This window comes from Corvus brachyrhynchos, unplaced genomic scaffold (assembly GCF_000691975.1).
Source record: "Corvus brachyrhynchos isolate BGI_N302 unplaced genomic scaffold, ASM69197v1 scaffold114, whole genome shotgun sequence".
Lineage (NCBI taxonomy): Eukaryota > Metazoa > Chordata > Aves > Passeriformes > Corvidae > Corvus > Corvus brachyrhynchos.
The window spans coordinates 3,458,247-3,480,213 of record NW_008238337.1 but is presented as its reverse complement, the minus strand read 5'-3'; the positions used below and the strand labels follow the sequence as shown (position 1 = coordinate 3,480,213).

At 40.5% G+C, this 21,967-nt stretch overlaps 1 protein-coding gene across 6 annotated transcripts in view; it reads left to right on the top strand.

Moving 5' to 3' along the window:
* The window catches only part of CLIP1 (CAP-Gly domain containing linker protein 1), a 61,233-nt gene that overhangs the window by 14,325 nt on the left and 24,941 nt on the right, over positions 1 to 21,967 (top strand). For 4 of the 6 annotated variants that reach the window (XM_017734816.1, XM_008634053.2, XM_017734813.1 and 1 more), the window contains exons 4-11: positions 10,333 to 10,457; positions 11,507 to 11,723; positions 13,553 to 13,750; positions 14,112 to 14,215; positions 14,745 to 14,805; positions 15,850 to 15,882; positions 19,290 to 19,394; positions 20,718 to 21,662. In XM_017734816.1, the coding sequence (XP_017590305.1) occupies positions 10,333 to 10,457; positions 11,507 to 11,723; positions 13,553 to 13,750; positions 14,112 to 14,215; positions 14,745 to 14,805; positions 15,850 to 15,882; positions 19,290 to 19,394; positions 20,718 to 21,662 (1,788 nt within the window). The remainder of the gene's footprint in view (positions 1 to 10,332; positions 10,458 to 11,506; positions 11,724 to 13,552; positions 13,751 to 14,111; positions 14,216 to 14,744; positions 14,806 to 15,849; positions 15,883 to 19,289; positions 19,395 to 20,717; positions 21,663 to 21,967) is intronic. The other 2 variants (XM_017734817.1, XM_017734818.1) reach the window with 2 other exon arrangements.

The following is a 21,967-nucleotide window of genomic DNA, read 5'->3' as shown; positions in this document are numbered from 1 at the left end:
TCCTGCTCCATCAGAGGGACAAATCCACCTGGCCTGCTCCATGTCTTTTGGGTTTTATTTATGCTCACAGCAGCCCCTTTTCAGTAATATGTTACACAAGAGGATGAAAGGCTGGGTGGGAGTTGTCAGTCCCACCTCAGCACAGAATTTCCCCTCTAAGTGACAACGTGGTGTCACAGCCCCGTGACGTGTTCCAGTCTGACCACACCATTGCAGGGCTGTAGAGGCTCAGTGCTGCAACATCCATCAGTTTTTGCAGCTTGGACCAACTGCTGTGGGAGTATTTTGTAAAGGTTTTTTGATGATTATGGACACGTGGGGAAAACAACTGCTGAGAATTACAGTGTGAGAACAGGGAGCCTCCAGCAGTGTAGAACTGAAGTTCAGAACAATGAATTCATGATAGACAAAAGCTCATTTGGGAGTCCTATTAAAGCATCTAATTGGAAAATGATGTCCTAAAGGGCAGATTCATAGATGGGTAAGGCACAGCTCATCAGCCAAGATGACATTCCAGAATGGACATCAGATGGCCTCAACTTTATTGATCTTAGTGTGTGATCTCAGGGTGTTACACTGAAGTATTTCAATCTGTTAATTTTTTTTTCCTCTACCTTGGATTCTAAAATGTTCTTAATGGGAGTTACCTTGAGTGGATCAGTTAAATTACTTTAAGTTTCTTTTTATTGTTGGTAACTTGCTGGTTTTGGATGACTTCAGCAAAAAAAGGCAAAGTCTTGCAGCTCTTTTTGTCTGCCCAGTCTGGATTAGCAAGGAACAAGAGGCCATTCCAACAGTGTTTACTAATTCACATCTCAACTTTTTGTGTTACACAGATGCAAATTGGGCACAAGTTTGAACCTGAAATGTTGGGTTCAATTTCAGGCTTTCCCAGCAGCTCAGCTTTGTTGGAATATTTTCCTGTTCCTACAGAGATGTTCTGCATTGTCCCAGCAAACTGCTGCCTCAGTTGTGCTGAACCAGTGGTGCTGGGATGAGGTGGTTTGGTTAAAGGCTGTTATGAGCAAAGAAGTCTTGAGGATTTCATTAAAGCTCCAGTGCATGGCCTGTATTGTTTTGTGTGGAGAGAAAAGATGCCTTAGGCTTATTTTCTTATTCCTTTGATCTCTAGTTGTTTCACCAGTCTTTTGTACGCTTAAAGTTAGAATTACCAAATACTACATGGTCTCATATTAGAGTCCTCCCAAACTTCTACAGAAGAACTGATATCTTCAAAATATAAAGAGTTAGTAATAAAGGAAGCTTCCAGTGAATGTATCCCTGATTTATTTGATTATGAAGACACGTACTATATAATCTTTCCTTAATTCAGATAGCACTAGGAAGAATAGTGGTTACATACAGATTTGGGACACTTATTCAGAGTGAAAGAAAAGAAATTTCAGAGAAGTAAAAGAAAATTTCCAGAGGGGGAAAAAAAAAACAAACCAGAAAAGAAATGCCAGAGAAAATAAATTCCACTGCAAAAACCAAGTAGAGCTGTGAGGTGATCACCTGTGTATTCTCAAAACCAGGCTTGCTCAGAGTATCTCATGTGAGGTTGTGCTGAACAGTGCTACAGATACAGAGATAAAAAGAAGCAAAACAAGCAGCCTTGCTTTTTCAGGGGGCAGAAAACCTCTTTTCCCAAAAGACCTTGTATATTAAAAAGATGTTGACATCAAAACAGAGAGTGCTTCAAGGTATTGGATATGTCAGCTGTGGGTGCCTGCAGAAAAATACTTACAACAATCAGCTACAACCTTTCCTGTTTTTTCCCCTCAATTTGAAGAAGACATTTCCAGGCCATTAAATTGCGTTGTAAACATCAGAAAAATAACTCATGGTAGACATCAATGCCCATAAGGGAAATATAATAATAGTGGAGAAATTCCCATTGTCCTGTTGTCTTAGAAGTTCTCTTTCTTGAGATTCCAGAGGAGTCAAAGCAAATCAAAAGCAAATCAAACTGAGTGAATACACAAGTATTCACTGAAGTATTATAGCCCTAAATGGATGTTCTAGTGGAAAAGGACCTTTAGATTTCTGTCATTTACTCCTCAAAGATGATTAATTGAAACAGCACCCTGTGCTCTGCTATCTTGGGAATCTCTGATGATAAATGTCTCCCTCAAATCCCAGTGTATGTGAGCCATATTCAGCAAGCTTATGCTTAATTTTCCTTTCGCTAACAAGAAATCAACGCTACCTCATGATAGTACGTGGAAATGTTGAAAATATAGGTAGAGAAGTTAGATATTTCAAAGAATTGTGGTTCATTATGTGTAATTTACTATTCAGCTTTTCATTTGGTGCATTTATGTATCTCTTACTGGATAAAAATAGGGCTGAACCAAAGAAGAGTTATTAATGCAAAGAGTCATTCAAACAGCTCTGTATTAGGCATAATTTCCATTCTTAACATATGATGTATGTTCTGGAATGTGGATGTGATTTAGCAGTTAGAGAGAGAAGATTAACTCTGGACAGCCTGATCTTGTATTTGGGGATTCTGTAACACAGGAAAATTGATGTGGAAATCTGCACTTCCTTCACTGGCCTTGTCCAGCCTTTCTGGGCTTAAAGACACAGTGCCAGAACTGCAGTTGATTTTCCTGCTTTTTTTTCCTGCTGAAAATCAGGCTCCAGCTTCAGCATTTGAACCTGCTATGAATAAGAATTCCTGTGCAAGAAGTGCCAGTGGAAGTGCTGTGCTCGGTGCTAAACCAGATGGGGAAAGAACAACAGAAAACCAATTCAGAAAACAAATTACTTTCAGGCTCAGCCAGTTTGGGTTTCCTGTTTGAGTTGTGGCCAGAGAACCTGTTTGCCCTGGTGTTGCACACTTAGGATTTCTTAAGAGCCCAATGCAAAGTTGATTTTAAAAACAAACAAACAAAACCCCCTGAACTACCCAACCAAAACAAAGCCAACCTGTTAATAAAAGAGAGGAATCTGCTTTATGTGACAACTGTTGCCTGTACCAAAAGTTGAAGCAGCTTTGACAGCATCGTCGGCTTTTCCCTGAAGGGACCAGATGCTGTATTTTAAATAAATAAATAAAAATCTTATCAACCTAAGGGGCCTTAGCCTTCTCAAGGGATTAAAGTGCTTTCATTCATTTAACCAGTTACAGCTTCATCACAGTCTGCCAAATCTGCTGCTTCTGGGGCTGAGCTGTAAAGCTGGAACTCGGCCTCTGTCCATATGTTCACAAGAAGATGCAAACTCAATTTACAGGCGTGTGCTGATGTGGCCTTTTTGCAAAGTTCTTCTCTGTGCATGAGTGCCATCTAATTTCTCTTTATTCCCTGTTTTACAGAGCTGGCTATAAGTTACTCCTTGCTTTGTTGTTTCTTCCCAAGGTCTCTGGTGCTGGGACAGGCAGGGGTTGATAGGAGATTATTGTCAGATTTGTTTCCACCCGCGTAACCTATCTGCAAGTAAACGTGACATAGGGCTGTCAACTGATTACATTCCAGGGCTCTTAAAAGCAGCCACGGGAAAAAGAAGCTTCACATGTAGAGGGGAATGTCTCCCTTTAGCATTGCCTTTTTTCTGGATTTTACAACTTTCTGAATAGAAAATGTACTGCTGAGCTTAGTCTGTCTAAAAATCTATGATAATATTTAACTGTTATGAAAACAAGTAGTCATTGGTGGTGTTACAGTTAAAACAGTGCCAAAATATCTGGCACAATGTGTGCAAAAATGGAAAAGGAAGAAAAATTTGGAAGTTGGGAACATGTGATAGTTTTGTGCTCTCCTGGGGCTCTTCTCTCAAGCCTCCTCCATCAAATGTGACAGTTTTAACTGCTCAGTCACACTTCTGCTTTATCCTTGAGCTGAGGTGACTGTGAGGTATTTTGATGGCTTTGTCATGTTAAGTCAAGGATGAAAGTAATTCCTATATTTATGTATGTCTACTTAGGCACAGTATTTTGGATACTGTAATACACGATGTAGATTAGTTTGCTAAGTGGCTGCTACAGCATGAAATACATGTATGAGAAAATATCTGAGGGATAAGGGATATCCAAAGGCTTTGCCTGCAATTCATCATCCAGGTGACTTTCCCTATGCAAACCTCTGCTTTCTTTTAATGTTACTTTTAAGCATTTTTCAGGACATGTCACTACCTACCTGCTCACAACTAAGGGGTTAAATTTATCTTAGAGCAAGGCACGATTTGGGTCTGAGTCACTCTGTTTTGGCAACTCCTTATTTAACTTCAAATTGCATGTGAGTTACTGGGATGTAATGGCAGGGACTGGTGACTTCCCCACATGCTTTGGTAGTAGTTAATTCATTTTGTGTGTGTGCATTCCCTGGCTCCCTTCCCCTCTCCCTGCCTTCCCAAGGGGGAATATCCAGGAACACGTTGTCCTCAGTCATTTCAACACAGGATGGGAGAAAGAACAGTTTATTTACTTACTTTAGTCTTTGCTTTTTTTGTGGTGATGATGAATTCATGGGTGGCTTTTGTAGTATGGAATTGCTGGGGGGGGGGGCGGTTTTTGTTTGTTTCCTTTGTGTTGGGTGAATTAATTGAACCTCAATAGCACTTCAGTTTTAGTTACTAAACTGTTTTCTCTGGAAGTGAAGGGTTGTGTGATAGCACAGTGTGTGAGTATCTTACTGCACGTGAGGTTTTTTGCCCACTTTGGCCTTGCTTTTGAACTTCCAAGTTGACTGCAACCAAACTGATTGAGAAATTGAGAGGTTTCAAAGCAAGTTCTTCTGAGTTCCATGGAAACAGCCCAATACAAGGTGGAGGCTCTGCCCACCAGTTCTGGAAAAGCTGCAATTTGCCTTCACAGAACTTTGCACATCAGAGAATCCACATGATCAAGGCTTGTCTGAATCCTGTTCCCATCAATGGAAACAGCAGAAATCCCTCTTGCATTTTTAGATAGTGAAGTCACTCAACCATAATATCCAATGCCACAGGAAAACTGCTGTCATTAATCCTGCTATTCACAGAATTGCTGGGTTGAAAAATGTGAATTAGGGAGGCCAGTTTAAAGTTTGGGAGATGTTTAGCACTGTTCCAATCATGCCTTGATCCAGTGTTGGATGTTACATAGATATTTCTAAAAGGAAATAAGACAGTCTGAAGCAAATATCTAATATCTGTCTAATCTCAGCAAAAAACACAGGCAAAAACTGTCAGAGAAAGCAAATGCTGACAAACTAAAACATGGCCGTTTTGTCAAACGCTTTTGCTTCCTTCTCTGAAACTATAGATTTAATGGAGAAAATGCCATTACGGAGTTACGTGGTGGGATTATTATTCTTTTAAAATTCTGGATACTATCTAACAGTCTAACTTCAAAATTAGCACTGGACATTATTGATAGATTTAAGAACTCTGAATATTTACATCCTTAGTTATTTGAAAAACCCGTTGGAATTTGGCAAGAATTCAGAATACAGCTGGAAAATAACTCAAGCAAGAGAAAGTATCTTGCACTAAAAGATTTTAAGAACTTAAGATGTTAATTTTCAAAGGGAATATTGAGGTGTCGTGCTTAAAACCTGTATGTACCTGCATGGTGGATGCTGCAGAGCTCTGTAATCTTCCAAAACAAAGCATAATGAGAGCCAGTGGCCAGAGGCCACAGTCAAATTCGGTTTATTTTCATTTTAAATATGTTTGGACAGTGGAGCAATTAAGAATGAAAAGAGCCTGTCAGTGGAAGTGTGTTTCCTGATGGATATCAGCTCTGCTCCAAGAACATCCCCACAGAAATTAGCTCAGTACAGTTACAGGGTTAATTACAGATGGAACTGGGTGAAATGGAAAGAACTGTTCCATGAGAACCAGAGGAGATGATCCCATTGTTCCCTCTGGCCTTGAAGGGGTGAACAAATCAGTTAAACACAATTTCTGTTGCCAGCTGGAAACAGTTCTGCTAAATTTGGAGAAACAAGAGGAAGATGATTCTGATTAGAACGTGATTAGTGGATCCCAGGTGTTTCAAAGGCTCTGTGTGGCTGGATGGGTTTTACTTTTCCAAATGCTGCATATTGTGGTGCTGAATTGTCCTGAAAATGCAGAAATAGCCAAGTGATGCTTTCAGGAATCACCACAAGTTCGTGCTCGTTTAGAAGGGGAGACACAGCAGTTGTTACTCACCTTTTACCTCCTCTGTGCAGGTTTGAATAAGTGATATTGTTACACTGACAACGTTCAGACCCTGCCCATCCTCTGTTCCACCAGCACTGCTCAAATCACACTCTCAGTTTTTAGACCATCTCTCTTTCCCCCTCCCTGGATTACACTGGTTTATTTGTTTCCTACTTCTCCTTATCTTTGGAAATGTGGCTCCACAAAGGTTCTCACAAGGTCTGACGTGTTCATCCCCCTGTCCTTTCACCAGGAGGTTTTTAACCACTTCAGGTTTCCAAACCCGTTTTGCTATTTCACTTTACCTGGCAGCAAATTAATGTCAGCTCAGGTATAATTGGATAAATGGAATTTAATCGCTTTTTGCATGTGTTTCACATAACTCTAGCGAGTTCCAAGCAAAATTCCTCACCTCACAATGACCTGTAGTCTAACCTAGATTCTCTGGAGTATTACAGCTTTGTGTTTTACAGCTTGACTGTATTGAGTGTGGGAACTGACTGAGAAAAGGTCTGGCAGTTCTTTTCTCTATATATTATTTAGTGACCTGCCTTAGCATGAAAGAAGGTCATGGAAAACTGTCTTTGTGGTAGCTGTGCTCCACTTTTTCATAGAACTTTTAGAAACCTTTTAATAATTTTTCTCCCTGTTTCTTTTAGAAACTGACCTTTTTTATTTTAGTCCTTCACGCAATATGGGAGGTAGATCTGCTGGCAAATGCAACGAGTTTTGTGGTTTGGGGTTGGGTTTTTTACCTTTTTTTGCTCTAATTCTTGCAATTTTTAAAAATAATTTTTCTATAACAGATGCTATAATCTGTAAAATTCTTTTTTCATATTTGTTGGAACAGTTGAGTTTAATCGTGTCAGGATCTTTTTTCCCATTTATGGCACTATTAAGTCTGTATATGTACAGCAAATTTCATCATGAAAATTCATTTCAGCCTTTACCATACTGCGTTGTACAGTAGCACCTCACATTGTGCTAGCAAGGGAATAAATTATTATTATTTTCTTCTCAAGGCAGGTGTTGCCACTTGCAGGTACTAATTGCAGCTGGAGATAAATACACTGTTGGGAGAGATGTCTGTGAATGATTGGAAGCCTTCAGTAGTCTCAGGCTTTATAAAGCAGGGCTGACCTGTCTTTAAAGCTGAAATTTAGAAAGTTTTTGCTTAACTGAGCAAAACTGCCCATACAGACCTTCACTGATTCTCTGAGCATGCCACCGGGTGCTCCGATTCCTGCTCTTGTAAGGACACACAGAATGTGCAGAAAGAGAAACGTAGTAGCTGGTTTTTCAAAGAAGCTGAACTGGGTTTGGAAAAAAGCAAAAATTCTTTGGCATTCTTCCTTGAGTCCTGTTTAAAATAACCGAGGTACCATGGTTACAAGACGAGTCACTTTGCTGCTTCTCCCAGGAATCTCGTGTTGTGCAGCCCCATCTGGTCTGGGATATGAATTCCTGCATTTGCTGGCTCCCACCAGGCAGTGGGTCACGGGCACTGCAGGGGCTGGAGCAGGTCCAGGGGGGCTGGGCACTGCCAGATTCCTCCAGGTTGCGTCTCCCAGTTTGTGGTTTGAATGTAGTATCTTCAAAAGAAACACTTTACGTTTTTTACATATACATGGAAGATGAGCACGGCCAAGGTATGAAAGAAAAAGGGATGAACATTCTGCACCCAAGTTTAATCTGTGTTATCCTGGAGCCAACATTACTTATGTGGAGGTTTACTTATGGTGTGAGTTGGAGGGAACAGATTGCAGCAGTTTTTCCTGTCCCTGGGAATCCTTGCATGGAGTTACCGTATTCCACCACGGTGCTTCAGACACCTCTTACCTCACTTACCCCACTTACCTTCCTATGGAAACGTGGTGGGTGGCTGTGTTTAGGTAATTCATTTGGGTTTGTTTAAAAAAAATCACCACAAACAGTCACATGCCACAAAACAGGAATAAAATTCCACTGCCTGGCTCAAGGGTTCTGGAAAAGGAGCTTGAGGAATCTCTCTGTTCAACCCCAAACCTGACTATTGTCTTTGAAGGGATGCTCCTTATCTAGGCCGCTGTTCTAGTTTTCCTGTCTAATTTCTTAAATGGGTTTGTAGAGCCTCTTTTGATTTAACTCTGTTTTCAGGTAGAAAACAATACAAAACTGAGTAGAGAAACAGCTTCTAACCAGAACTAACCAGTCTTTTCACCTAAAGTTCTGTTCCAAATTTATCTGTAGAGAAAGAAACTGCCAAACAAAACAAGACAAACCCAAACAGACAGAAAACCCTACCCAAACTTGCTGGAAAAGGAGTAAGAACTTGGAAGACTCAGTATGGACTGATAGTGCAGTTAAAAATTATTTTTATGTTTGTACTTAGGTTAATGCTATTTAATCTCTAGAAAAAGTGGATAATGTGTGAGGGTGAATAACATATCCCTCAATTTAAGGGGTAGTTCTTCCCAGGAAACACTTTTATCAATGTTATATATTCCCTCCTCACCACCGTGCCACAGAGATCTGGATTCTGTGTAACTCTTTGGGTGGTTACAATTCTTTTTTTCTGAGCCCGTCCTAGTGCTTGTTTGTGTGTTCTCTGCCAAGAACACCAAATACCAAAGGTTCTACGAGTTACTATATTAGGCTGAGTCATGATAACTGTAAACTTTGTGTGTTTTTATTCCATGGAGAGTAATAATTTGCTACAGTGCCACTCAAAGCAGGATCTGAAGGTGACCTGCAGTTGTTCCAGAATTGCTTCTAATGGCCGAGAAGGAGCTGCCACCTCAAGTGCAGACAAGAGGTGCCTCTGCCACCTTTCTCACTTGAATAATATCAAAAAAGGTTCATTATTCTCCCTGTTTTTCTGAGGTTTGTGTGGATTAGGATTATTTTTCCTCATCAACTGAAGCCTCATCTTGCCACTGGAGGGGAGTCGATGAGCCAGAAACTGGAGCACAAATGTGTGTGGCAGCTCCTGGGCACTGACTTGGGACTTTGTGGACACATAAAGTCCTCGATTCCTCACGAGTGACCTTGTGAGGGAGCACATCCTAAATGGAATAATGTGAATTCTCTCATGTGCTGTGATGGTGCACCTTAATTATGGCACGAGGAGCTCGTTGTTCTCTAGTAATCCTGGGAAGTTCCCTCAAGAAATAGAATGTCTGCTGTAAAAATTATTTGAAATATTAAATTACTTTTTAGTTTATAAAAAGAAAAATCACAGTATTTAGTAGGAGGATTCATTCAAGATCTCTGCCAAGGCCTCACAATATTCCTGGTTGTATAACGTGGTGGAAAACATGGGTGGACATTTTCAAGCCATTGGTGTGTTTTCCATGTGGAATTTTGTGAATCTCTTGAAGATGGTTTCCATCACCATGTCCCTGTTTTCACAATGCTGGATGCAGGCTGAACAGATTTTCACAAATTGAGGGCACAACATACTATCTTCCTGAACTGCAGGAATCCTGCAGTTCTGGCTTGTGGCTCTTCCTGGCAAGTGTCAGCCACACAACACCTTTTCCTTCTTCACTTAATTTAATTCTTCCATCCCCTGGGTGTTGCGAAAAGCTGTAGCTCACAGACATTGCAAGTAATTGGAATGGCTGTAAATATTTAATATTATAAGTCTAAAAGCTGCTGCTTTCTAGTCTTTCATTTAGGAGTGTTTGGGTTGGGTTTTTTTATTCTTGAAAGTGAAGAAAAGATAAAATGATTCTCTCCTCCCCAAGGATTCAAATAGCAGGTTATATCTGCAGTTTTGCCAAGTGCTCTGTATCATGCTTTATATCAGTTCTTTTAAATACAAGAGGGCTGTACTGTGTAGTTTATCTGAATTATTCCTTAGAGAAAATATGAAAGGATTTTTTTTTCATTTCATTTCTTTTTCCTCAGAGAGTTAGAATAAGAAGTAAACAGACCTTAGAAATCTGCTGGTAGAAATTTATGTGAAACTCTAGCACAAATCTATTGCATTCAGTACACTGGTTATACTGTGGCTTGTTAAATATATTTTTGGTTGTGAAGATCAGTAATTTTTCAACATTAAAACAAACTCATAGACAAAAAAAATACATAGTTTGAAGTAAGAACTGATTGTGTCATTCCCGTGCTTTGTGAACATGGTTATGCCAAAAGCTTTTTCACTGAACTCGGTATCTTAATTTGGAAATGCATTAAATGCAGGTGTGTGTCTTATTTCTTTAGGTTGGAGGAACAAAAGCTGGAGTCGTGCGTTTTTTGGGAGAAACTGACTTTGCTAAAGGAGAATGGTGTGGAGTAGAGCTGGATGAACCCCTGGGAAAGAATGATGGAGCTGTTGCTGGCACGAGGTCAGTCTGTCCCCAGATTTACTTCATGAGATTCTTTTCTGTATTCTCTTTTGGGTTTTTATATCTTCCTTGAAATTTTCAATGAGGGGAGAGGAGGGAGGTTCCAAACCTGCCTTGTCTTCTGGTGGTGGGGAGGGTTGTTGCGTGATGGTTTGAATTTTCTGATGCCAGCACTTCTCTCACATTCATGGGATGAGCTGATCTCTGCTCCCATGTGAGTTTTATTCATAGACTGGTAATGGAAAACACAGTTTCCTTCTTTTGAATGCCTGTTTGATTTCTCAGCTTGGAAGGAATGCTCAGTTAAGAAAATCTCTGGATATCCAATAGTTGTACTTAAGTGAAATCTTCCAGCATCCCAGGAGCTGGAAGCTCCTGTTCCAACAGTTGCCCCCTGGTAGAGTTTGGGAGCAGTGTAGCTGCTTCTGCCAGTAGGTCACACTCAGAAGGCATTAATTAACACCACAGTCTAACTTTGTTTCTCATTTGCCATAAGGACCAGTCTTTTACCTCATTAAAAAGAGGTTTTACAGGGATTGTCCCACCTTAACATAGGTGATCACAGCTTAAAATTGTAAGTGGCTTTTGTCTATATTTAACCAAAGATATATGTTCTGTATCATCAAATATGCATAAATGATATGTATGTAATAAAATATAAAACTACTTGATTTAATTAAAATCTGATTTCTATTTTTAACTCTCAGCCACCACATTTGTTGGCAGCTCAGAGGAATGTGATGAAGGGGAAAGCTATGGGTATAAAACTGAATCTGAATGGAAGTTTTTAGGAACTAGAGCTGTGGTGTTTTTTCTGTTTTTCTGTTTTCTGAAGTCTGATATGATCATGCTGTTTCAGCTTCTCAAAGTTCCTTTTCCAAATCTGGTGTTAAATAAAATTGCAATCCAATGCGGATGAGATGGTCACCAGCTGCTCTCCTGTCCTTTAATACTTTTATACTCCTGATCTAGAATTCTGCATGAACCCAGACCATGTGTGTGAAATGAAGTTAATTCCTGCTCTCCTCCGTGTGCTTTGCTTTTGGAAGGTATTTCCAGTGCCAGCCCAAGTACGGCCTGTTCGCCCCGGTGCACAAGGTGACCAAGATCGGCTTCCCCTCCACGACGCCGGCCAAAGCCAAGCCCGCGGTGCGCAAGGTGCTGCCGACGCCCACGGCCCTGAAGCGCAGCCCCAGCGCCTCGTCCCTGAGCTCGCTGAGCTCGGTGGCCTCCTCCGTAAGCAGCAAGCCCAGCCGCACAGGACTCGTAAGCTGCTTTTTCCATCGCATGCTTCCCCTTCCCAGCCCCGAGCCCGCCCGAGCTCGGCTCGCGCAAACGGGGACTAGAGCAGATCGTGGGCAGAGCACACCGTACGTTTCATTGTGCTTGTCTTCATTCGAAGCATGCATGAAGGAAGGAAATGTTAGCTAGCCCTGGAGAGCAGCTGAATGTTTGAATATTTAATTCAGGCTAACAGAGTGATTGCAATAAGAAAGGGGCTTAAGGACACCGACAAATTTCTCTGGCTGCAGTCCCCATTTAATTCATTGTCACTACCTCTGTCATATAAGGTTCATGTCTGAGGATCTGGTGTGCACTGAAGCTTCCAGAGATCACACTTGTTTTATTTAAGCAGGAAGCTTCATGTTGGCTAAAATGTTAAAAATTTCCTTTTGCTGCTCAAGAGATGAGTCAGCTGAGAAATGCAGCAGGAGCAATTTCCAAGTCTCTGCTGACAAGAAGCCTCTTTCTTTCCTTTTAGATTTGGTTTTAATCTTATGAATTCATAAAGGCTGAGTGCAGTGGCTCAGGTGAAATCTAACACAGTACTAATTCCACCTAATACACTTACTATGGATTCTTTTGAAGTTGCTCTGTTACATAAATGTCCTAATCTGCAGCAGTAAAACAGAAATCTGAGAAGGCTGAATTTTGAGAAGTCTCTTTTATGGCAATTGAAAATATAGAAATAATTGGATTTTTCCACAGTCACCCTAGATGTTTCCTTTTTTTTTTTTTTCAAACCAAAGTCCATTGATAGATCTGATTAGGAAGAGGTGACTCCCAGTGATGTGGAACAGGTTCCCTGTCCCACTGACCAGCAGGTGCCCAGAGAGGTGACTTACCCTGGTCCTGCAGAACTGAAGCAGATTAACAGAGGTCAGCAGTCGGTCAGGGCACCAGGGTTAATACCTGACCACAAAAAGGATTTTTATTTGGCACAAACAGTGGGACTTCATTCCTTAATCCATTCTGGAAGTTGCACTTGCAGCTGCAGAGTGCCCTCTAGTTTGGGATCCCAGCATTAACACATGGAGCCAAATGCTTTATTCCATGTGCTGTGATCCCCCAAGTTACACCTTGTGAATGTCTAAAATGTATTTGCTTATTTTGTTGTGTCCCGGGGATTTTGTATGATTTAGGCCGTAAAATACAAAGCTGCTGTAATCCATTATTTCTGGAATTAAAATTCCAGCTTTCTTCCTACTCTTTTTCTCAGGCAGCGTGAACATTTGGTGGCCATCCAAGTTAAAAGGATTGTCCAAATAATTCTGAGACTTTTTCTTTAAAAGTTAAGCTGCTGGGGAAACGAGATTTCCTGTAATCAGTTTTGACACAGCAGACTTTTCGTACTTCAGTTTCTAGGAAAACTAAAACTTCTCTGGGAATTGCTGTACTCTCACATCAACTGCTCAGTTGTTCAGGGCTGCTTCTATTTTCTTTTACCTGGTAACTAGAGGCACGATGGTTTTGGCTTGCTGGAAAGCTGCCTTTCTTTTTTTAATGCAAAAAGATGCTTAGGAACATCCTGAGCCAGTCTTTGTGTGAGTCTCCACCTTCAACTGAGGCCTTTTATTTTAACTTCATCCCTCCTGCCTCCTCCTGTGCCTGCTGCTCATTACAGGGCTCTGACCACACGTGTTGGCCACTGTTAAATTCTGGAAAATGAAGTAATTTAAGTGTAAAAGGAGAAGGTACAGTAGGTCACAGAAAGCATTTGCTTTACTAACCCTGTGTTTGTGGAGTCTGGAAATAGCCCCTGTTTTTTTTTTCACTTGGTGCAGGATGATTTTTAACACATTTATTTTGTGAAGTTGACAGAAACCTCTTCTCGGTATGCAAGAAAAATTTCGGGCACCACAGCCCTCCAGGAGGCCCTGAAGGAGAAGCAGCAGCACATTGAGCAGCTCCTGGCAGAAAGGGACCTTGAGAGGGCAGAAGTTGCAAAAGCAACGAGTCACGTAGGGGAGATAGAGCAGGAATTGGCTCTGGTTCGCGATGGGCACGACCGGGTAAGAGAGTTACTGTTCTTTTGAAACAGAGTTAACACAATGGACTTAACCTCTGCAATGATGTTTTCTTACTAAAAAGGACTGGGAGTAAGATGTGGTGTGCTAAAAGTAAAATAATCCATACCTGTGAGATCTCCCTTGTGGGATCTTTGGCTTGATGATATACCAGATCTACTGAATTTAACTCATTTTTGTTGAACTTCACTACAGTCTTTGATCATATACATATTTGATAACGTTCCTGTCACTTGGCCCATCACTTCGCCAAATTGTAGTTACTGAGGTACAGATACATAACTTGGAAAAAATTCATGTATTTCCCAGCTTAGTAGATTTTGGTTTTATTCCTCTTCCTGATTAGCACGTGCTGGAGATGGAGGCAAAAATGGACCAGCTCCGAGCCATGGTGGAGGCAGCTGATAGGGAGAAAGTGGAGCTCCTCAATCAGCTTGAGGAAGAGAAAAGGTAACCCCAAACTGTCCTCACTAATGTAATGAATGTTCTTGTTGTGCTGCCCTTGTGCATCTTGCTGTTCATCCTGACTCCAGACATGTTTCTCAGTGCTGGAGTTTTGATGCAACGTGACATCTTGAAGGCCTGTGGATTCTTTGGATGTGTCCTGAATTTCTGACTGTTTCCTACATGAATGGTAGAATATATAGAATGGGAGATCAAGCTGCTCATTTAGGTCACGCCAGATCATGCAGAAGGGTGAAAAAAGGAGAGAATCAATGATGATTTAAAAGGTTTTAATACAAAATACCCTCTTCAGAGCTGCAGGAATACTGATGCCTTGCTTGGTCAGTGGTAGTGTTTTAAGGACAGCAGTTTTCTGTCCCTCTGATGCTTCCTGTGAGAGGTTTCTCCCTAATGTTCCTGGCAGTTTGCTGGTACAATGGGAATGTTGTCACTGTCATTCTGAATTCCACTGAAAAGTGAGCTCGAAAGCATTTTCTTCCAAAGTTACCTGAATTTTAATGAGTTGTCCCCACAGGAAAGTTGAAGACCTTCAGTTCCGTGTGGAAGAAGAATCCATTACCAAAGGAGACCTAGAGGTAAAATATCTCCAGCTTTGTAAAGAGGATATCCAGGAGGGCACAGAAAGGCAGGAATCATTAAAAGATACAATCCTGGTCCAGCCACATGAAAATGATACCCAATTCTGCAGTCCTTGAGTAAGCCAATTGTCCCCAAAATTGCAGGATTGCACCCCAAATTCAGTTACACACTTCAGCAAAGGCTGTGCAATGGCTGTAGTTACTTAGAGAAATTAATTCATAGGAAATTCTGTCTTTTGCTGTTAAAGGTAATCACTAAGAGAAAAAAACAGTTTTGAAGTTACAAAATTGCAAGTTAGTATTTATGCCTTTGAAAATGAATATTGAAGTCTAGTTCTGTTTGATCCATTTTTTGATTAATTTCTGTGCTTCCCTTAGGGAAGGTTGATTAATGAAGAGTGTTTTGTCCTGAGAGTTTGCACATAAAATCTAAATAGCAATTAATGTGTGCAGCTTTTATCTGTTGTTTATATAACCATAATGTTGGGCTACAGCACACTGTGTTACTACATAATCACAATAGAAGATATTTAGGGAGGGATTGCTCTCAGGTATTTGAATACTGCCAATTTTTATCCCAAAATTGCAATTAATAAGCAAGATACTTTTAGTTGTTCTACTCTGTTGTCTAATCAGAAAGATATCAGAACTTCTTGCACAGCATAAAGTACAACCTTAGTTAACTGTGTTGCTGTAAAGCATTTGTGATTTAAGTGCTAGCCTTATGAAAAATACTCATTTCATGTAACATTTCTTTTATTTTAGTCTTCCATTCATTTTAAGATACCTATCTAGACTCATCATAGAATGCTCCTTTTATTGTTTAGTCCATGGAAATATTTCAGGTTTTTATTTTCTGTTAAATCAGTCGATAGTCATGGCAAACCATCCTAAAGACTCTGGTTTGTCAAGCTGCTTAACTTGGGGGTGTAAACTGAATTCAAGCTGATGAAATGTCTCCTGTTGTTTGTATTGGAATGGTAGTGCTGAGACTGCAGGTGAAACATTTTTGTTTGTTTGTTTTTTTAATTTTACTGATAGCGAAAGAGGCAGATTTCAGAAGACCCAGAAAATGTAAGAGGGCACTTAAATGTGCAGAGACATCCCGTGTTAACAGATTGTGTGCAGAAAATGCTTATACTGATTCACTAACTGCATAATCTGTTATTGAGACATTGACTCTGGTATTTGTGTGCATGTTGCTTTCAGAGCAATTACAACATTTCTTGGAAAGAATGTGTGTAATGACTAAACGTGGTAATCCCCATTAACTGCAGACAGGTCCAGGGTGTCATTAGAATTCTTTGGGGTCAAAACCTTTGCAACTCACTGAAGAGTCTAGGAGCTTGTAGAACATGACTGACCAGCATCCTGAAGTGGCCTTAATTTAAATGTAGGGTTTTAGCAGTTTTCTTCACAAAATCCTGCCTGCTCTCTTACAAGATCCTGCTGCTGTTCAATAGATGATGATTTTTCTGAGGGAAAAAATCTGTCTGTTCTTCATCTCCCCGTATTTTTTCCTTTTTTCTGTATGAAATGCTAAAGGGAGAGATGATTAAAACCATCTGAACAATTACTGGGCAAAGCTGTCTGATTTTATGGAACTTCATGTAGCTCCTCTTCAAATTATGTAGGAAAAATGTGTTACTTGATAACAGAAATGGCCTTGCAAGATGTTTAAGGAGCCCTCTTGCTTCCCCAGCTCAGAATAGTAAAATTTTAAAGGTAAATTTATCCCAGGCTGCCTCCTCTGCTGCATCCCCAGCCAAGACAGGAAGTTCTCAAGACTAGAACTGGTTTTCCTGCTGTGCATCCTTAGGGGTTCTCTTTGCAGAGATCTCTCAGGGATCTGGGTCTCCTCCAGTCTCCCTGTCAGGTTGATGCTTTGTTAGAAATAAATCTGCATGTTCCCTTCCTTTCTCTTGTTTTGTGCACTCCTTCTTTGATCCCATCTTTTCTCCTGACTTCCCTGTTCTAATTTTTCCATTAAAATGGACATCTTCACTCTCCCGAGGAGAGTTTCCAGGCTGATGCTCCCTGATCCCGGTGGTGTCCTGTGATTGTATCCCAGCACAAGGGGACTGGAGGGCATCTTCCCCCATCCATAGAACTGATGGTCAGGATTTATGGCCTCAGCACAATTTCACAGTTTGATGGAGAATGTCACAGGCAGGTTTATTCTGGAGTGAAAGAGTAGCCAGAATACACAAGTGCTGGAAAGAGCTGATGTCCAGCCTCTGAAGTTTGGGTGGAATTCTTGGAGGTTCAAGGCAGAGTAAGAATCCTGTTTCCACATCATTTCCCTAATTGTAAAGCTTTGGAGAAGGGGAAGGTGATTCCTTTGGTTTTGTTGTCTGTTTCTTTTTTTCCTGCTCTTCTTTTCCATGCAAGTTAAGATTTACAATCAAATTCTTTTCTTATTTTTGGGGTACTCTCTCTTCTCTGTTCACTGTGTTCTGGGGTTCCTCAAAGAGAACCGTAATCAGTAAGAATTTCTCTCTACATCATCAGGAGAGAAATTCGAGCAGTTCAAAATTTTGCAGTGATTTTTACCTCGGGGAATCTGGAACCTGTCCCTTGGAAATCAGATTTGATTAAAGGATAAGCTCTCATGCTCTGAATGGGGAAAAAGGTGTCAAGCAAAGATCTCTGGAGTATTATTTTTTAATCTTTTATTTCCATTTTGGCAGGATTTTAACTTACTTGCCTTTGTAGTGTGTAAGAGATGGGATTTAAAACAACCCAGTAATCAGTGATGGTCTGTCTGATCTTAGGAATAGTAAAACACTGTCTATAAAATTCATGATCAGAGGCTTTGGGTTTTATGTAGCATAGAAAAACTTAAGGTTGCATATTCCGAAGGCACACAGGGACAATTCTGCAACCACGAGGTTTGGGATTTCTTGGTTTTCAGTAGATCCCCTTGGTGAGTTAGAGCAGCTAAGGTATGAATTTCCAGTTTTTAAAGCCAATTGTTTTTCATACTTACTTACAATTTGGTTGTGGATCAAAGCTAATACTGACCTGTGTCAGAGAGAAAACTGAATTGTAGGCACTTATTAAATAGTTATTTCTCTTAGAACACTTAATTCCATTTTCAAAAGCTGTGGGCAGGAAAAAGAATAATCTGTGTTCTGGTGGGGCATTTTTCCCTGTTATACCCTGAAGATCTTCCACTGAGAGAGAAACAGACCTGCCGTGGAATTTCAAAACATCGACAAATCTAAAAAGCAACTTTTAAACATTTGTGGACCAAGGAACTCCATAGTAACACAGCCAGCTGTTTAAAAAATTAGCCCCCTTGGATGTCTGGATGCTTTTGGGAAGGAAGATAACTTGCTGCTGCCAGAAGGAATTCTGCATTTGGAGAAGTAGACAAGAAGCTCATCTCCATCTTTGTATTTCTCTTTCATTTTTTTCTCTTCCCTACTTCAGAGGTGCAGGTCAGGTTTGAACTACCTGCTGGACTTTCCCTGCATCTCCCAAACTTCAGGCTCTCTTGCAGGCCTCAGGGAGTATCTGGATATCAAGACAGAATACCAAATATCCTGTGTTCTTGCTAAAAATTCTCTTAGGAAGCAAAAGGCAGGAGGTACCTGCTCACTTCTGTTCATCTGTGTCCTGCTTCTCTTTAGGAACCTGTTAGAATTCCAAAGATCTCACTTTTTTCCTACTTCCACACATTGTTCAATATATTTAGACTTCAGTAACTGCAGAGCAACCAGGCTGATTCACTTTTTTAATCTGGTTTTGAGGAATCTTGTTGCTTGCTTCCTTCCTGAAAGAGGAGAAGAGGGGAAAAAAAGAGGAAGGTTTTGGAGTTACAGACAACCATTCTCTTTCTGTTTCTGTTCAAATAATTCAAACCGTAGTGACAAGTGAACCTTCATGTTCCCAGGTCTTGGCCAGAAGCATTTTTATGGCTGAGACTTAGAGACAGCTACTATCAAAAAAAGAAAGTTAAAGTTTTGATTTGTCACATGAGCTTCAGTGGAGAATTTTTGTCCCCTTGTTAGTAAGTAAATTTTTTCTAAACTAAGCTGAATACATTAAAGGAAAAAGGTAGTGGGATGACAAGGAGAGGGACTTACCATCCTGTTAGAACAGGTAGAGACATATATGCACATATTTATATTTTTGACATAACTATTCTAATTTGTGCTGAAAACTTCATGTACTGATAAATAACTTCTACTCAGCTGCATGAAACTTTTTTTTGGTTCATATTTCTCCGTTTGCTATTTATTTATTTATTTATTTTATTTTACACATTTTATTTAATTTTTACATGCCCATCCATTCACACCTTCAGCCCATCTTCCTCATCCATAGCATTTCCCTGTCCATTTTCCCCCCCTTGCATCCTCTCGGCTCACCTGTTAGAAGGCTCTGGCAGCACGGCCTGCATGTGGCTCCTCCTCTTGTGCTGGCATGTGATGGTGGCACCGTTGTGTTCTCTTCCTCTCCCTCTCCACTAACAGACGCAGACCAAACTGGAGCATGCCCGCATTAAGGAGCTTGAACAGAGCCTGCTCTTTGAAAAGACCAAAGCTGACAAACTCCAGAGGGAGTTAGAAGACACTAGGGTAATGGTTTTCCCTGTTTGAATAACGAGCCTGATCTGTGTTGTGGAAGATTTCTGATGGCACGATGCTTGGGGTGACACGTGCTGGAACAGGTCCTTGCTCCTGTCATAGCCAGAGCTGGAACACTGTAAAAAATTAGCATTAATTTTGAGCTTCCATGGGGTGTGTGTGTGTGCCAGGACGTGTGACTCGTTGAAGAACTCAGGTAAGATGTCTTCACACTGCAAAAGTAATCCTTGGATCCAAAAGTAGCAAGATGGGACTGTGAGTTGACATAAAGGAACATTCAGTAGCTCATTTTAAAAGTTAGCAGAGTTCATTAAACCCAAAAAAAAAAAGATTGAACTTGCCAGTCCTTTTAACACAGACTTAGTATTTAGGGCCTGGTTTTTGAGGTCTTCAGTAGCTGCTGTACTACTTCCTTTGCTAAATCATAGTTTGCAGTGGCTTTCTAGCTCTTTTTTTCTCACCAATGACATAATCTTTTAATGGATATCCCAGTAATTAGTAATGCTGTTGCCTGTCAGAATATAACTGACATACTTTGTCCCAAGTCAGAAGTTCAAGAGATGACAGTACTTAAAAGAGGGAAAAACAATAAAAAAAAAAAAATATATGCACACACATATATTCATGCTCACACATGGGGATTTTCTTGAAGTTGAGATGGGATGAATAAAAAACCCAGGATAAATATAAAACCAATACTATAATATGTAATAAGTACTTTTAAAGAGCAGCTGCAGGTAAGTAATATCTTGTCCTGGAGGTCGAAACAGTAACTTCCTAATTAGAATTAATTCTGGGAGCTTTGCTGTAGCACAAACTGCTCCAACAGTCAGTGAAAAGCTCAGATAGTGTGAGGACACTTTTTCAGAGAGAATGGAGCTGGTATAGAAGGAATTTCAGAGGATTTGTAGGTTAAAAATGTGTTTGTCGTTTTCTCTGACAGTATTGTAGCTGGTGTGAGAGGAGTTTGGAAGGAATTATTTCAACAAAGACCTCAAGGTTCTCCATCCTTTCCCAGTCTGCTTTAAAATGGTTCTGAGGAACCTTTTGTTAATCATTGATAATATCCATCAGGGTGGTTTGTAAGATCTTTGGCAAGTTATTTCTAGATAATATCAGAAGAATGAATTTTAGTAAATTCTACATTTATAGACAAAACAAGATGCCTGTGATACACAATGAAATTGTGGACATTTTTCCCTTTTTGAAGCAATTTGCAATGCTCGGTGGAAGCTTTTCAGCAAGGCCAAGAGTGTCTTTGTATTAAATGTATCTTTCATAATTATTCTTTTCTTAAAATGCTGTTGATCGTAGGTGGCGACAGTGTCGGAAAAGTCCCGGATCATGGAGCTGGAGAGGGACCTGGCACTGAGGGTGAAGGAAGTGGCTGAGCTCCGAGGGAGGTTGGATTCCAGCAAACACATTGATGATGTGGACACTTCTCTTTCCTTGCTACAAGAAATCAGTTCTTTGCAAGAAAAAATGGCAGCAGCTGGCAAAGAACATCAGAATGAGATTAATTCGTTGAAAGAGAAGTTTGGCCTTAGTGAGGAAGCCTTACAGAAAGAGATCAAGTCCCTTTCAGCCTCAAATGAGAGAATGGCAAAAGAAAATGAATCCTTGAAAACCAAGCTTGACCACGCCAACAAGGAGAATTCCGACGTGATAGAGCTGTGGAAGTCCAAGCTGGAATCTGCAATCGCCTCCCATCAGCAAGCAATGGAAGAGCTGAAAGTTTCTTTCAGCAAAGGTGTTGGGGCTCAGACGGCAGAATTCGCAGAGTTAAAGACTCAGATTGAGAAGATGAAATTAGACTATGAAAACGAAATGTCAAACTTAAAACTGAAGCAGGAAAATGAGAGATCTCATCACTTGAAAGAGATCGAGTCGCTGAAAGCAAAACTGGTGGCAGTCGTGGAGGAGAAAGAGCAAAACCTGGAAAGCCTGAAGACCAAACTGGAAAGTGTGGAAGATCAGCATCTAGTAGAAATGGAAGACACTTTAAACAAATTGCAGGAAGCTGAGATAAAGGTAAAGGAGCTAGAGGTACTGCAAGCCAAGTACAATGAACAAACCAAAGTTATTGATAGTCTTACACCACAGATCAAAGCTGCTGAAGAAAAGCTTTTGGACCTTGCTGCACTTGAGAAAGCCAATTCTGAAGGTAAATTGGAAATCGAGAAACTTAGCAAGCAGCTTGAGGCAGCTGAGAAACAAATTCAGACTTTAGAGACTGAAAAGGTTGATGGAATTAGCCAGGTTTGTATCAACATCCATCCTTTTCGTTTTCTTTTGCTTTTATTTTACATTTGTACCATTTTAATCTGCTATGGAAAATACATCACAGAAAAACCAAGTTTTACTGAATGGGTATCTTGGGACCATCTGAGGAGGTTGAGAGGAGCATTAACTGGGTCGTGTCTCAACAGGTTTCTGGTGCTCCACCTGCACCAATAAGCAAAAGGAAAAAAATCCTTCTGCACTTCCTTGCTGCAGATTTGGGCATGTCTGTGCTGAAATCTTCCTGTTATGGAAAAGTTACTTTGTTGGCTTGTTTGGGAGAA